Source organism: Citrus sinensis, chromosome 1 (genome assembly GCF_022201045.2).
Source record: "Citrus sinensis cultivar Valencia sweet orange chromosome 1, DVS_A1.0, whole genome shotgun sequence".
In the NCBI taxonomy this organism is placed as follows: domain Eukaryota; kingdom Viridiplantae; phylum Streptophyta; class Magnoliopsida; order Sapindales; family Rutaceae; genus Citrus; species Citrus sinensis.
In genome coordinates, this window is record NC_068556.1 from 18,318,600 (window position 1) to 18,332,899 (window position 14,300).

The 14,300-nt window shown below is 32.7% G+C and overlaps 1 protein-coding gene across 2 annotated transcripts; it reads left to right on the forward strand.

The window, feature by feature from the left end:
* Positions 1 to 5,020: 5,020 nt before the first annotated feature.
* On the forward strand, positions 5,021 to 7,279 carry LOC102625874 (cyanate hydratase). 2 transcript variants are annotated; one of them, XM_006470785.4, is made up of 4 exons: positions 5,023 to 5,367; positions 5,463 to 5,534; positions 6,056 to 6,164; positions 6,825 to 7,279. In XM_006470785.4, the coding sequence occupies exons 1-4, from the start codon at positions 5,090 to 5,092 to the stop codon at positions 6,861 to 6,863; spliced, it is 498 nt and encodes a 165-aa protein (XP_006470848.2). In that variant the 5' UTR covers positions 5,023 to 5,089; the 3' UTR covers positions 6,864 to 7,279. The 2 variants fall into 2 exon arrangements, with proteins under 2 accessions (XP_024952851.2, XP_006470848.2); XM_025097083.2 differs by lacking the exon at positions 6,056 to 6,164 and having other exon boundaries at positions 5,021 to 5,367.
* The last annotated feature ends 7,021 nt before the right edge of the window (positions 7,280 to 14,300 follow it).

Sequence of the window (14,300 nt, forward strand, 5' to 3'; positions counted from 1 at the left end):
ATTCACAGCTGTTGCTGCTATGAAATTTTTTTTGTGAAATTATAATTTTGAGTTGATTTTTGGAATCCAAGTTTGCTTCCCCAATTTTAAGCCCAGGAATTAGTGGAAATAAAATGGGAACTGAACGGTTCGAAATTTTGTTTTACTCCATTTGAGTTCTGGAAAACGTTTGTGCACTTGTGTATCGGAAAGTACAGTAAAACAAGGAATTTTACAGTTTAAGTCATTATGCCTCAGCATTGATGATTGATATTTAAAAGGCTTAGCCAACTGAGCTAAAATTGACACTAGATTGTTTTGGCACATAAATTGAATGTATTGGCATTGAAATATAACTGAAATACGATATTCAATTTGCTCATAAATTTATTTATTTTTGTTGGTTATGTATGAATTATTAATCTTAATCGATGGATATGCCATTTCTAGAGCTACCACGGGAGAAAGCCATAAACATTATGTTATTATCAAATCATTATTTTACGGACTGTAAAAGCATTGTCCATACAAATCAGTGTTGGATTATCTTGTGTAGATTAAAACAAACAAGTTTGTTCACAGGTCTGTGCTTCTTCATAAAACCAAGAAGTTTCCAAAACTGTACTTGGCTTTCATCATGTTGAATGTAAAATTCTGTAATGATTATATCTATCTTTCTTAATAAATTCATGAATGTAAGCTCATTGATGGGAAATAATTGTGGTTTGTTTCTGAGAAGTACTTTTCTTTTTTACTGCATTTCTAAATATTACCTTCCTAACCAGTGGCTTCCAGGTAGGGGTGGCGAAATTCGGATTCGGATCATCCCAATCAGATTTTGGGTTCATCAAATTGAAGAAAAACTCATCCGAACCAAATCAGGTCAAGAACAATTTTGAGCTGTTTTTCTTAATTTTGGGATTTTTTTGTAATTATTTAGTTATTATAATATTACTTCTATGTAATTATTTCGTTTTAGTACACTTCCACTAATTTTCATTAAAAAGGAGCTTGGAGGACTTCGTGATGGGGCTGTCAGCCGCAATTCCAGTGGAACAATCGTGGATGACTTCGTGCAGATCAACCGGTGATCGATGGGTCAAGCGACAGCTGGTTTCAACGATAGCTTCGTGGGTTCCATCAGTGATTGTGGGAAGAGCAGATCCAGTCGAAGTGAAGTGGAGCATTCGTCCATGCAACAGCTAGTAGATTCAGTCAAAGTGGTATGCTGCTGCTGGCCCACTGTTGCGCCAACCTGCTGTTGTTGCTTATTAGTTGCTAGTGTGAGCTGTGAGCTGTGAGAAAGAAGAAAAAGAGTGAACTGTGAAGTGTGACTGTGAAACTTCATTTTTGTAATTTTTTTTTTGTTGAGCTATGGTGTTTGTTTGGATCCCAGAGAGTGAGTTGTGTGCTATGGTGTTTGTTTGTAACTTTGTTTTCATTTTTTTTAATGACTAATTAGTGGATTTTTTAATCGTCTTAGGTGTAATTTGAACCAATCACGATCCGATCATATTGATTATATATCATCCGATCGGGTTAGACAAACAATTCGATCTGACCTTAATATGATTTTTTTTAATTGGATCAGATTGGGTTAGGTTATTTGCCTAGAATTAGGGATGGCGAAATTCTCCACGGGTTTGGAATCCTATAAGATCCCACCCAAAATGGGATGAATTTTGAATAATTTTTTAGAAATAAGGTGAGGAATGAGGGAAATATAACACATAAATTCTTACCGAAGTAGGGTTGATTTTGTACTCCCCCCAATCCCCGTTATATATGAATATTTTTTAAATTTTTGTTCAATAATTTTTGTTTTATCAATTATAATGTTGGTTAGTAAATAGGTTATAATTAAAAGAAAACCGTACATTATAATTCTTACTCAACCCTAAAATATTGTTATATTTTTTTCTCTCTTAAGGTGCTGCTCTCTTCAAACACTTTTTAATTTTGATATCATTTTAAGATATTGTTTTAACTTTTTGGAGATGCTTTTTAAATAATTTAAATATTTTATAATATGGTTATGATTTTATTCAATTCTCTAATTTTTAATTTACTAGAATCATTTATCCATATCTATTATAAAATAAGTAAATGGACAATGGAGTTGAGATGAAGAAATCATTACCCATGTATCTTGGCAAGACGTATCTGGTTGGTTGTAGAGATGAATTCTTCAAAAGAACATTTAGTGTCAGTTTGATATGGCTTATTTAATGACCATAAATACTTATTTAATCTCATAAGCTTTTATAATAATTTTTGTTGTTGTTTTGTTGTTTTTTTCTAATAAAACTTTTGAAGCTTAAATAAACAATTTTGTCTCTACTAGTAAAATCTCAAATTTTAAACTTTTAGGAGTAGAAGTTGAAAAGTTTTTTTTAAATATTAAAATATATAAAATCTCTTCTACTTATTTGAAAAGTTTCTTTTTGCTTCCACAGGTTATTGCTAACACTTTCTAGCGGAATAAAGGTTAGCCTGTGAGGGAACTCTACTACATTGGCTTGACAGCTTTGAGGGTTTTATTGCATGTTTATGACTACACAAGAGATCCTGAGCTTGATCACCACAACTATGGTGACTATATTGATCAGAACACAGGCTTGGATTTGTATTCGAAGTTTGGTAACATTGTCGTAGCAGTTATGGTGATTGTACTTGCCATGATATTATACAAACAGCAGAAAAGAAACTGTCGGGAAAAGTTCATCCATGAAGTGAAGGCAGAAGGGCACAAGGATGCTGCTGCTGCCCACAAGCCCGAAGTGTATGAGAGTTTGCTCTCTTAATTATATTCGTGTTTTGTTGGCCCATTATATATGTTGGAAATTTCTTTACTGGTGATAACTGATGCTTCTCTTTTCAGCATTTGTAATCAGGAAATTGTATTGATGATGTGCCGCTCTCATCTCATAATATATATATATATATTCAAGTCCAGAATTTTAAAGTATGGTAAAGTACGGAAAAATTTTAAAACCGCATGGTTTAAAAGACTTAAAATTGTAAGCCTTTAAAACCGTGCGATTTTAAAATTTTTCCGAATTTTCCCGTCCTTTAAAATCCATGTTCAGAAAACTATTATATATATATATATATAATAGTTTAATCTAACAGGGATTAAGTCTAAATAATAATATAATTTAAAAAAGATCAAGTAACAAATACAAAAATAAAAATTTATTAATATATTCAATTCAATATATATATTTATAACTAATCTCGACATGTTTTCATATGTTAAAAACGTTGAAAAATAACATTGTCATCAAGAATATAAAATAAATCTTTTTCTATATATACAACAATAATATCACTCAATTATTGATCTCTCATCTGATTTCACAAACGATTTTTTATAAAATTCATAGCTGAAAATGCCTTCTTCTTTTTTAACTGTAGTTATGACAACTAGTAAAATCAATACTAATGTTATCGATAAATAAATTAATGAATATAATTTATCATTTTTAGTATCAACTATTTTTCTTATTAGCTTATTAATCCTTTTCAATTTTAAAAATTTGTTATTAGAACCCACCTCCATAATGTAAACATCAAGTTGAATTTTTAGTGCCATAAGATTTATTTAAGAAGAATCATTTGGATAAACTCAGTAAAGTGAAGTAATTTCTATTTTTTTTGTGTGAGGAGAGTTAGGACCCGACAAATTTCAAAATAATAATGTTCCTTTGTAGGTTGGAAGTATAAAAATAAATACTTAATATTTTGGTTATTTCTAAAATATTTTAACATGAGCTTTATGATAAATCAAATCTATCTATCTATCTATATATCTATATATATATATATATATATATATATATAAAGTTGGGACTTGAAGAGGTGATGTGGCATCACCATTTCTCATCTTTGTATATTCTCTATTATCTAATAAATAGATAAATTTTCTTTTAGATTTGGCTTTTCATCTTCTCATAATTAATTTGATTGTTATTACACAATAACAATTATGTAAAGATTTTAATGAGCCATATTCTTTGTAATGAACATCCAAAGGGAAGTGTTATGAATTTATTAAAATAAATGTAGATGTTCATAACATATATCTCTTAGTCTCCCCACTATCTCTCATTAGCAACCTTTAGCTTCCCTATAACTCTCACTATCTCACAAGAAATTATGATCCATAATTTTTCATTAATTTCATGGAGTGATTATGTAACTATAAAATGAGAGCTCATCTTTTTGTTTTGTACACACACAATTGGAATGAATAAAATCACTTTATAATATATTCTCTCATTTTATTCTTTATCTTGCGTTGCTTCTTTATTTGTATTGCTGGCTAATAGCTTTTTTTGTTTTTTATAAGGCTGCCTCATCTTAAAAAAAACCAATTAATATTTTTTATCAGTTTCATCAAGTATAAAGTAAGAAAAAATGATAATACTAATTTTTTTTTTCAAAGCCGCGTGAAGCTCGGTTCTATTTTTTAGTTAACAATAAAACAAATATCAAATTAAATTTGTAAATTTTAAAAGTTAAGGGAGGCTTCAGGCCCTCCTAACCCTAATGTGGTGCCGCCACTTAAATATATATACACACACACTCAGGAACTGTTTGAATAACATTTTTCCGTTGAAATATCGTATATTATAATATATTTAAATCATTTTCATCTCATTTTTTTTTGTTGTTATGGAAATATGAGAATCATGAATTAATGGATTTATATTAGGTTATTCATGCAGCTGTCCAAACAGACCTTAAGAATAAACTATATGATGAACTTTAAAGATTACAACCTCTTAATACCTTATGTAAGAGTGTGCTTCTGATCGGGACTTTATTAATTCTGGGATTCTTTTTCTTTGTCAGCGGTTTACTGGTTTATAACGTTTTAAACAGGAAATCGGGAAAATATTCCTTCCTTGAATTGGGTATTCTTAACTATGGTTTACTCAGAATATATTTGGGGTTTCTATAGCAAACCCGCTAGAATAAAAGCCAAGCCCAACATTTACTCGACACGTGCAAGATGCCCTTTTCTGCTTCCTTTCAGCTGAAGCTTATCAGTTATCATTACCGAGCGACCGAGAGTGACTGTTGCTAAGAGTGTTTTGTGATCGAAATGGAAACAGAAACGAGCAGGAAATCGAGCGTGACAAACCTGCTGCAAGCCGTGAGACGAGAATCCGGTAAGTCATTTAATCAGATTGCAGAAGAGACAGGGCTGACAAACGTCTACGTTGCGCAGCTACTCAAACGCCAAGCGCAGCTCAAGCCCGAAACTGCCCCCAAGCTACGGGCAGCCCTGCCCGAGCTGCCCGATGAGCTTATTCACGAGATGATGAGACCGCCAATAAGATCGTATGACCCGAACTTGATCCAGGAACCCACCGTTTATAGGTTTGGTCTAATCTACTTTTATATCACGTGCTTGAAATGTTTTATTAATTATAATTTATTAGTTAATTATCAGCTGTTGATTATTTAAATTTTAGGTTAAACGAAGCGGTTATGCATTTTGGTGAGAGTATTAAGGAAATTATCAATGAGGAGTTTGGTGATGGCATGTAAGTTCTTAACTTCCACATGGTTTTGGTTTTGTTCATTTATTTATTTATTTTTGTGTGGGAACTTGAAATTTATCAGCTCTTGCTTTTATACAATTGTTATGTGAAATATAATTTTGCCCTTAGGATTATCAAAGTTTGCCACAATGAGCTCATTTTCTGTTTGGATTATGAGTTTCACAGGCTCATAATTAGGAATTAGTCAAAAGAAAAAGGGGAGCTTTACAGTTTTAAACTTTGTTCCAATCCATTAGAGATCTGGAAAACTACTTTGTGGACTTGTACATCCAGCAGAAAATAACGTAAAACAAGGAGTTTTATGTTTACGAGATAAAGCGTCCAGTGATCTGAGTACTGTATTAAGTCAATATGCCTCAGCGTTGATGGGTTGATGTTTTGAAAAGTCTTAGTCAACTAAGTTAAATCATGAATATAATGTAATTGCATTGAAACATTATCTTCAAGAAATATGATCATTCATACACTCATTATTGTTTTGTGTTTGTTCTTTGTTGGGTTAGCATGTCGGCTATAGACTTCTACTGCTCTGTTGACAAAGTTAAAGGTGTGGATGGGAAAGATCGTGTGGTCATTACTTTTGATGGAAAATATTTACCTTATAGTGAGCAGGTATGTTGCCTTTTAACTTTTTAAAGTTATAATGGTAACATGAAAGGAAGCTCTCTTGATTGTATTTTGTTTCCATATGAAGTCACTGCATATGGCCTTGAATATTGAATTCTTGATGTTCAGTTTTCTACTTCAATTCCTGATAAGGTTTGTTCCACTGTAAATTGGTACAGCAACACCAATGTAAAGGGAATTTTTGCAAATTAAAATGACCAGCTAAGAAAATAATTGAGCGAATTTTTTGCTTGTGGAGTAAAGAAAAATATTTCAAAGAGTGAGAACCACTGAAACCACCTGACCTTAAACCTTTTTAAGGCGCTTTCATGGTGCCTTGTGCTTACCCAAGCACTCATTTATTGTCATGGAGAGGGAAATTTTGATCCTGTCATGCAATAAGAACCATTTAATCAGCCTCTAGTCTAGTAGAATAGGATTTAAAAAGGCAGGAAGAAAGAAAACAGTCAGTTCTGTACTCAACTGTTGAAAGACTTCCCAATTTTATCTGTTTTTCATTCTACTGAGATTCCCTCAGGCTATAAGATAAGCCGTTTATTGAACTGAACCTAGACAATTTTTTTATACAATCAATTTGCTTGCTTTAAAGTTTTCCACTAGATAAAGTAAGAAAACATACTTAACATTCTGTTTTATATTTTTCAGAAGTCGGAGCACATGGTTTCAAGACTACAACAGCAGTGAAGTTAATCCATTTCCTACCTGGTGCAGATTCTATACACGCATAATACTTATTGTACGAGTGAACTCCCTGGAGCTACCATAGTTGGATGCTTCATGGCCTGTGCTTTGTAATGTAAAGATAATTGTTTGTGCAAGTGCGCGCGCAGGGTCTTGTGTGATATTCCCAGCATTAAATGCCATATTCGGGAAGAGCTACTATTGCCATCCGCATATGGCCTATCTGTGTTATTGTTTTTGACCATTTTCACATCTGAATTTTCCTTCAAATTTTGATCCTCTGCTGGAAAATTCTATTGGATAATATTGTGTTGGTGAAGTTTTGTCTTGTAAATTTTTTTTTTTAATCTTCTTCGATGATGTGTTATTTTTTTATGTACCTGTATTAGTGAAATGCAATCTTCCTTTGTGATCGTAAATCTTTGTCTTGTAGATTTTTTTATCTTCTATAGATGATGTGTTCTTTTTTAGGTACATGTACTAGTGAAATGGCAATCTTCAATTGTGATCAAAATTAATGCCAGAAGGATCAGATGCAAAATTATGTCAATGGGCAAAATCTTTTGTGGTCACAAGTAGGGGTGTTCGCGGATCGGATTTTACGGATTGGACATCAATCAATATCCGATCCATGATTTTGCGGATTATAATTTTTCAATTCAATCCAATCCACGGATTGATAAAATTCAATTCAAATTCAATCCATACATCTGCGGATCGGGTGCGGATTTGACTCAATCCATATTTAATTCACCATTTTGCGCATTAGTTTTCGAATTAAAATTTTTTAGTTCTCTTCAACTAATGAAATAAAAAAAAAATCTAATATAAAAATAATTTTGCCACCAATTAAATTTAAAATTAAATAAAATTTAAATAAATTAATTGTTTAAATAAAGCTAAAATAATACATTTAAAGTTTCAAAATATAACACATCGAGACTAATTATTCAAATAAAGCTACAATAATACGTTCAAAGTTTTAAAATATAACACACCAAGTTTAATTGTTCAAATAAAGTTACAATAATACGTTAATATAACACCGAAATTAATTGTTAAAATAAAGCCACAATAAATTAAAATGGCGAAGTTTCAGAAACCAAACACAGTCTGATCCTTCACCAGGGTTGTTGCGCCTGTCGAAAAGTGGTGATTACGGAGCCGTCCACGTTGGGAACCAGGAGAAGCCGTATAGGTGGCGATCTTGAAGGTTGTGATAGTGAAATTGTTCAGCTGGAACCAGTGAATGTGAAGTGGCTCGATGGACTTGGGAAAGAAGATGGCTTGCTCTTGCCGTAATCGCGCGGCCGATGTCCTTCAAATCCGTGTCGAGAGTGTATCTAACCAGTATGGAATGTTGCTAGTGTGTGTGACGGCAGGCAGGGAAGCTTAGAGTTTTTTGTTTACAAATTGTTTGTGACTTGCCGTCATGTTACTTTGCTTTTGGGTGACTTTGCAAATTATTGGTGACTTGACATTATGTTACTTTGCTTTTACTAGTGTGTGTGACTTTGCTTTTATTTTGTTTTACAATTTTTACAAGTTATATTTGTATATTTGATTATTTGATTATTTTTCATTTTATATCATTATTGGGTAATGGCTAAGATATGTTATAGCGCTTATGTAACTATGTAATGTCATATTTATAATTTTTTAATTAAATTTATAATAATTTTTTAATTATATATATATATATATATATAAAGTAAAGCAGTTTATAGTTCTGTGTTTAAAGACTTGTGTTTTATTTTGAAGTTTTGTCGTGTGGTGAATCCTTACTGGTAGTAAGTCCCGCCATAGGATAAGGTCATCCGTTTAGGGCTGTAAAACCATACCTGTAGCCATTCTGACAAAACCATAGATAGACCATAGGTTTTTACTCATGGACCCTATGCACTGTAGATCATCATCCTTTTCTAGCTCTTCTTCCGGGAAGACTAGTGCTTCAAAGCATGTTGTGAGTTCAGAAGAATTCTTTATTGAGAACTTTGATAAAGCAATTGATTGTTGGGAACTTCCAAAAATTTCTAAAGAAAAGATTTACAAAACAAAAAAGCTTGATTTCTTAAAGAGTGATTATATTATAAAGACTGAAGAACGTGACATAACTCTTTCAAATCCATTTGAAACAATTCACTTGTTTTCTGAGCATTCTTTTAAGAAATTAAAAGAAAAGAATTTCAATTATGTTCACATCGGTCTTATTCAAGTCGGAATAAAACCCTTAACCAAAGAAGGCTTGGATACTTCTATCCTTGCTGTCCTAAGAGATGGGCGATTCATCTCTTTTGATGATTCTTTGCTAAGTAGCATCGAATCCAGTCTTTGTAAAGGTCCAATTTCATTTGATTGTTATCCAAACATAACAATTTCACTTAAAGACAAAAATATTTTGAAAAGCATGATTCTACAAATCAAAACTCATAATTATAATATGATTGAGGGATCCATCCCAGTTGCATTAATTTTTAAAATCTCGTATAAGGCAATGATCACTGCATTCAGTACACAACATAAATTCCAGTCAAAAAGAGATGAGACTCTTCTCTTGCAGACTGATTTGTCTAGAGCCAACACAGTCATCCCAAAGCCTATTCAATGGAAAGATGTCTATCTTCCAGAAGAATGGATTCTTGAAGGAGCCGCTCCACCAGCGATTCCAAAACAACTTGAGCCTAATACAGAGTTGCAAAATGTGACTCAGTATTCCGATGGAAAAGTCAAATTGTCATTCAGAAGATCCACCTCATCCAGATTTTCTGATAGAGCATCGTGCTCAAGCATTCCTTCATTGGAAAGGAAATTTACAAGAGTCCCTTCCGTTATAAATCTTCCTTTTCAAAGTCAACCTAGGTTTTCAACTTCAGATATACCTAACACTTCTATACGATCTGTTGACTATGCCACTAGTGTTCCTCACCCTATTTACACTAGTAGTCAACATGAACAAAGACAGAAAGAGAAGGAACCTTCTCCTCCAACTTCCCCTACATTTTCTGCCGTTACAGAAAATGTAATTAATGTCATTAAAAAAGAATTTAAATTGGATAAAGCTTTTCTGCATAAAGATTTTTATTCTGATTTAAACAAAGAAAAAAGACTTTGGTTTTTCAAACACTTTTTAAATCAAAGGAAAGAAATCCAACAAACTTATTATGAATTTGTGAATCTTCATCAAGTTCATATATTGTTTTTTGATTGGTTCGAGATATATTCTTCTAATAACAACATCTCTTACCCCTTCAAAGAGTCAAACCCTATTACTATTAGGAAAAAGACCACTGAATGGAAACTCTCCGAAAGTAATAGAACTGTCGATTCTGAGCATCCACCCCTCCGAAGTGTAACCGTTGACCACGGCGAACCTCCTATAGAAATTAGGGCTTCGCCTTACAAAATCCTTAAGCCTAATGATACTGATAGTAATTTAAGTAGTATTATTCAACAGAATAATTTCTGTAATACTAACTTAAATACTATAGGAAAACAGTTGACTAGGATAGAAAACCAATTCCAACAGTCAACCATATCTGTTTCTCCTAGTCCAAAGCCTATTCCTTCAAAGTCAGATTTTGATAAAAAGCTTAAGGAACCTATTTTCAAACCCTTTCAGGTTTCGAAAACTAGCCAAAAGCTTGCCAATGAATCAAAATCGGATTTTACCAAAGCCATCAGAGAACAATTAGATAGGATAGAAGCTGCTTCTTCCTCATCTAGCAAAGTTCAGATAGCCCCTGATACTCCTCAATCTAGCAAGATTGGAGTATTAGAGAAAGATGACCAAACTTCTATTGCCTCTTCTGACTTAGAAGCCTTTACCGAAGAACCTGTTTCTAAAGCCAATAAAATCCATTGGGAACTTGCTATCCCTACTTCCAAATCTCCACCTGATTTGACTATAGACAACAGGCCTAGTGCATTAAATCAAGCTCGATATAATGCATCCTCTGTCTATGAGTGGAATATAGATGGAATGTCTGAATACAACATTCTAGGTGTATTGCAGCAAATGACCATGGCAGCCAATGCCTATAAAACACAATCAGGAACTTCTGACAAGGCCATTGCAGAAATCCTAATTGCAGGCTTTACTGGTCAACTTAAAGGATGGTGGGATCATCTTCTCACTAAATTGCAGCAATTAGACATCTTAAATGCCATCCAAACCGATGAGAATGGCGCTCCCATTCTTGATGAATTCAATAACCCAATTCAGGATGCTGTTACCACCCTGATATTGACCATTTCCCTTCATTTCATAGGTGACCCTTCTCACCTTAGGGACAAAAACGCCGAGTTACTACACAACTTAAGGTGTAGAAAACTCAGTGATTTCCAAGAATACAAAACCACTTTCTTTACTAGACTCTTCCTTAGAGATGATGCAAATCATGTAACTTGGAAGGAAAAATTCCTTGCAGGTTTACCCACCCTATTAGGAGAAAAGGTTAGGAATTCCATCAAAGCTCTTTATGACAATCGTATTCCTTATGACGAGCTCACTTATGGTGAACTAGTCAGTTTTGTCAATAAAGAAGGTTTAAAGATCTGTCAAGATTTTAAATTACAGAAACGTCTGAAGCAGGAGCTTAGGAGATCTAAGCAAGAGTTATGCAGTTTCTGTAAGCAATTCAACTATGACCCCTTTAAAGCTTCTACTTCCAAAACTTATAATGGTAAGTGTTCTTCGAAACCGTATAAGAAACATTACAAGTCTAAGAGCCATAGGAAACCCTTTCATGATTTTAGGAAACTTCCTTATAAGAAACCTTCAAGGCCTTATAAGAAACATAGTTTTTCTAAAAAGAAAGAGTTTAAAGCCAAACCTAAAACCCCATTCAATTTCAAAGATGCTACATGTTTTAAATGTGGCATGAAAGGTCTTCCATGTCGGGAGATAGTGACCCCCTCCAAGTAGATGAGTTATTTGGTTCAGACACCTCTGCATCTAGCAGCAGCGATTCTGATTCAGATTCCTATCTAAAGAAAATCAATGTTTTGACTAAAGACCAAGAGATTTTTCTTGAACTTGTAAAGCATATTTCTGATCCAAATCTTCAAAAGGATTATCTTGATAAACTTTTGAAAACTATGGATTCCGACAAAGCCGGAACCTCTGCTGAGATTTCTAAAGTTCCAATTATCAAAAAGAATTCGTATGATCTTACTCAAATTTTGGATAAAAAGAAAACAAAAAAGATGGTTCCTAATATCCAGGATCTCCAGAAAGAGATAAAAGAAATTAAATGTGAAATCAGAGATTTAAAAGAAAAACAAAAAAGTGATTCTGAGACTATCCAACTTCTTTTACAAAAACATTTGCAGGATAATTCAGATAATGAATCTAATCATGATGATGGTGATGAAATTAAAGTGGAAAATATTGAGTCAGTACCTAATGATTTCCTATTTGTTTTAAAACAAATCACCACAAGAAAGTATTTGATTAAAGTCACTTTAATCTTTTCTGATGATTTTGCAATGGACGCCATTGCCCTTTTTGATACTGGCGCCGATTTAAATTGCATCAGAGAAGAGATCGTCCCCAAAAGATTTCATGAAAAAACAAAAAAAAGACTTTCTGCCGCTAACAATTCAAAATTGAATGTTAGTTCCAAAGTTGAAGCCTCGATTTATAATAATAAAATTGAATTTAAAACTTCTTTTGTTCTTACAAATGATATACACCATGCTATCATTTTAGGAACCCCTTTTATAAATCTTATAACCCCATATGCTGTCAATTATGATGGTATATATTTCAAAGCAAAATCCAGAGACCTTGTTTTCTCGTTTATTGAAAAGCCAAAAACTAGGAATCTAAACATTGTCAAAGCTTGTTCTGTTTACCAAAACAAAATCAATGTCATTCTTAAATCCAAACAAGATGATTTATTTTGTTTACAAAAGGATTTAAATTTCCAAAGAGTTGAAAGTCAACTACAAAGTAATTTTATACAAAGAAAAATTCTCGATTTCAAAAGCCTTATTGAAAAAGAAATATGTGCTGATTTACTATCTGCTTTTTGGAACAGGAAACAACATTTGGTAGATTTGCCTTATGAAAATTCTTTTGATGAAAAACAAATACCCACCAAAGCACGTTCAATCCAAATGAACATGGAATTGGAACAACATTGTAAAGATGAGATTAATGATCTTGAAAATAAAGGACTCATTGTAAAATCCAGATCACCATGGTCTTGTGCCGCTTTTTATGTCAACAAAAATTCTGAAATTGAAAGAGGCGTTCCTAGACTTGTGATAAATTACAAACCTTTGAATAAAGCTTTAAAATGGATTAGGTACCCAATACCTAATAAAAAAGATTTGCTCCAAAAACTCTGTTCAGCTCTCATTTTTTCTAAATTTGATATGAAGTCTGGTTTTTGGCAAATACAAATCCATCCTAAAGATCGTTATAAAACAGCTTTTACTGTTCCATTTGGACAATACGAATGGACAGTAATGCCTTTTGGTTTGAAAAATGCACCCTCAGAATTTCAAAGAATCATGAACGATATCTATAATCCATATTCTGAGTTTTGCATTGTTTACATTGATGATGTATTGATTTTTTCTCAAAGTATTGACCAACATTTCAAACATTTAAAGACTTTTCACCTTGTTACTAAAAAGGCTGGGTTAGCCCTTTCTAGTTCAAAAATTTCTTTATTTCAAACAAAAGTCCGGTTCCTAGGTCATCATATTTCCAAAGGAATTATCACCCCAATTGAAAGATCTCTTTTGTTTGCAGATAAATTCCCAGACAAGATTCTGGACAAAACCCAATTACAAAGATTTCTTGGTAGTCTAAATTATGTTCTCGATTTTTACCCTAATATCAATAGGATGTCTAAACCTTTGCATGATAGGTTGAAAAAGAATCATGTTGCATGGTCAGAAGAACATACCAAAGTTGTTAGATTAATAAAGCAATCTGTAAAAAATATTCCATGTTTATTTCTTGCAAATCCTGCATTACCTAAAATTGTTGAAACTGATGCATCTGACATAGGTTATGGAGGTATATTGAAACAAAAAGAAAATGATAAAGAATAGATAGTACAATATGTTTCTGCTCATTGGAATGATTGCCAGAGAAATTATTCTACTATCAAAAAAGAAATTCTTTCTATTGTTTTATGCATATCTAAATTCCAAAGTGATTTACTAAATCAAAAATTTTTATTGATTGCAAAGCTGCAAAACATGTTTTAGAAAAAGATGTTCAAAACATTGCATCAAAATAGATTTTTGCACGATGGCAAGCTATCTTAAGTGTTTTTGATTTTGATATTGAATTTATTAAAGGTGACAAAAATTCTGTTCCTGATTTTCTAACCAGAGAATTTTTTCAAAACAGATAATGCCGCCAAAGAAGAAAGACAAAGGTAAAGCAGTTCTCAAAGTTACTGGTCCTCATGAACCTTC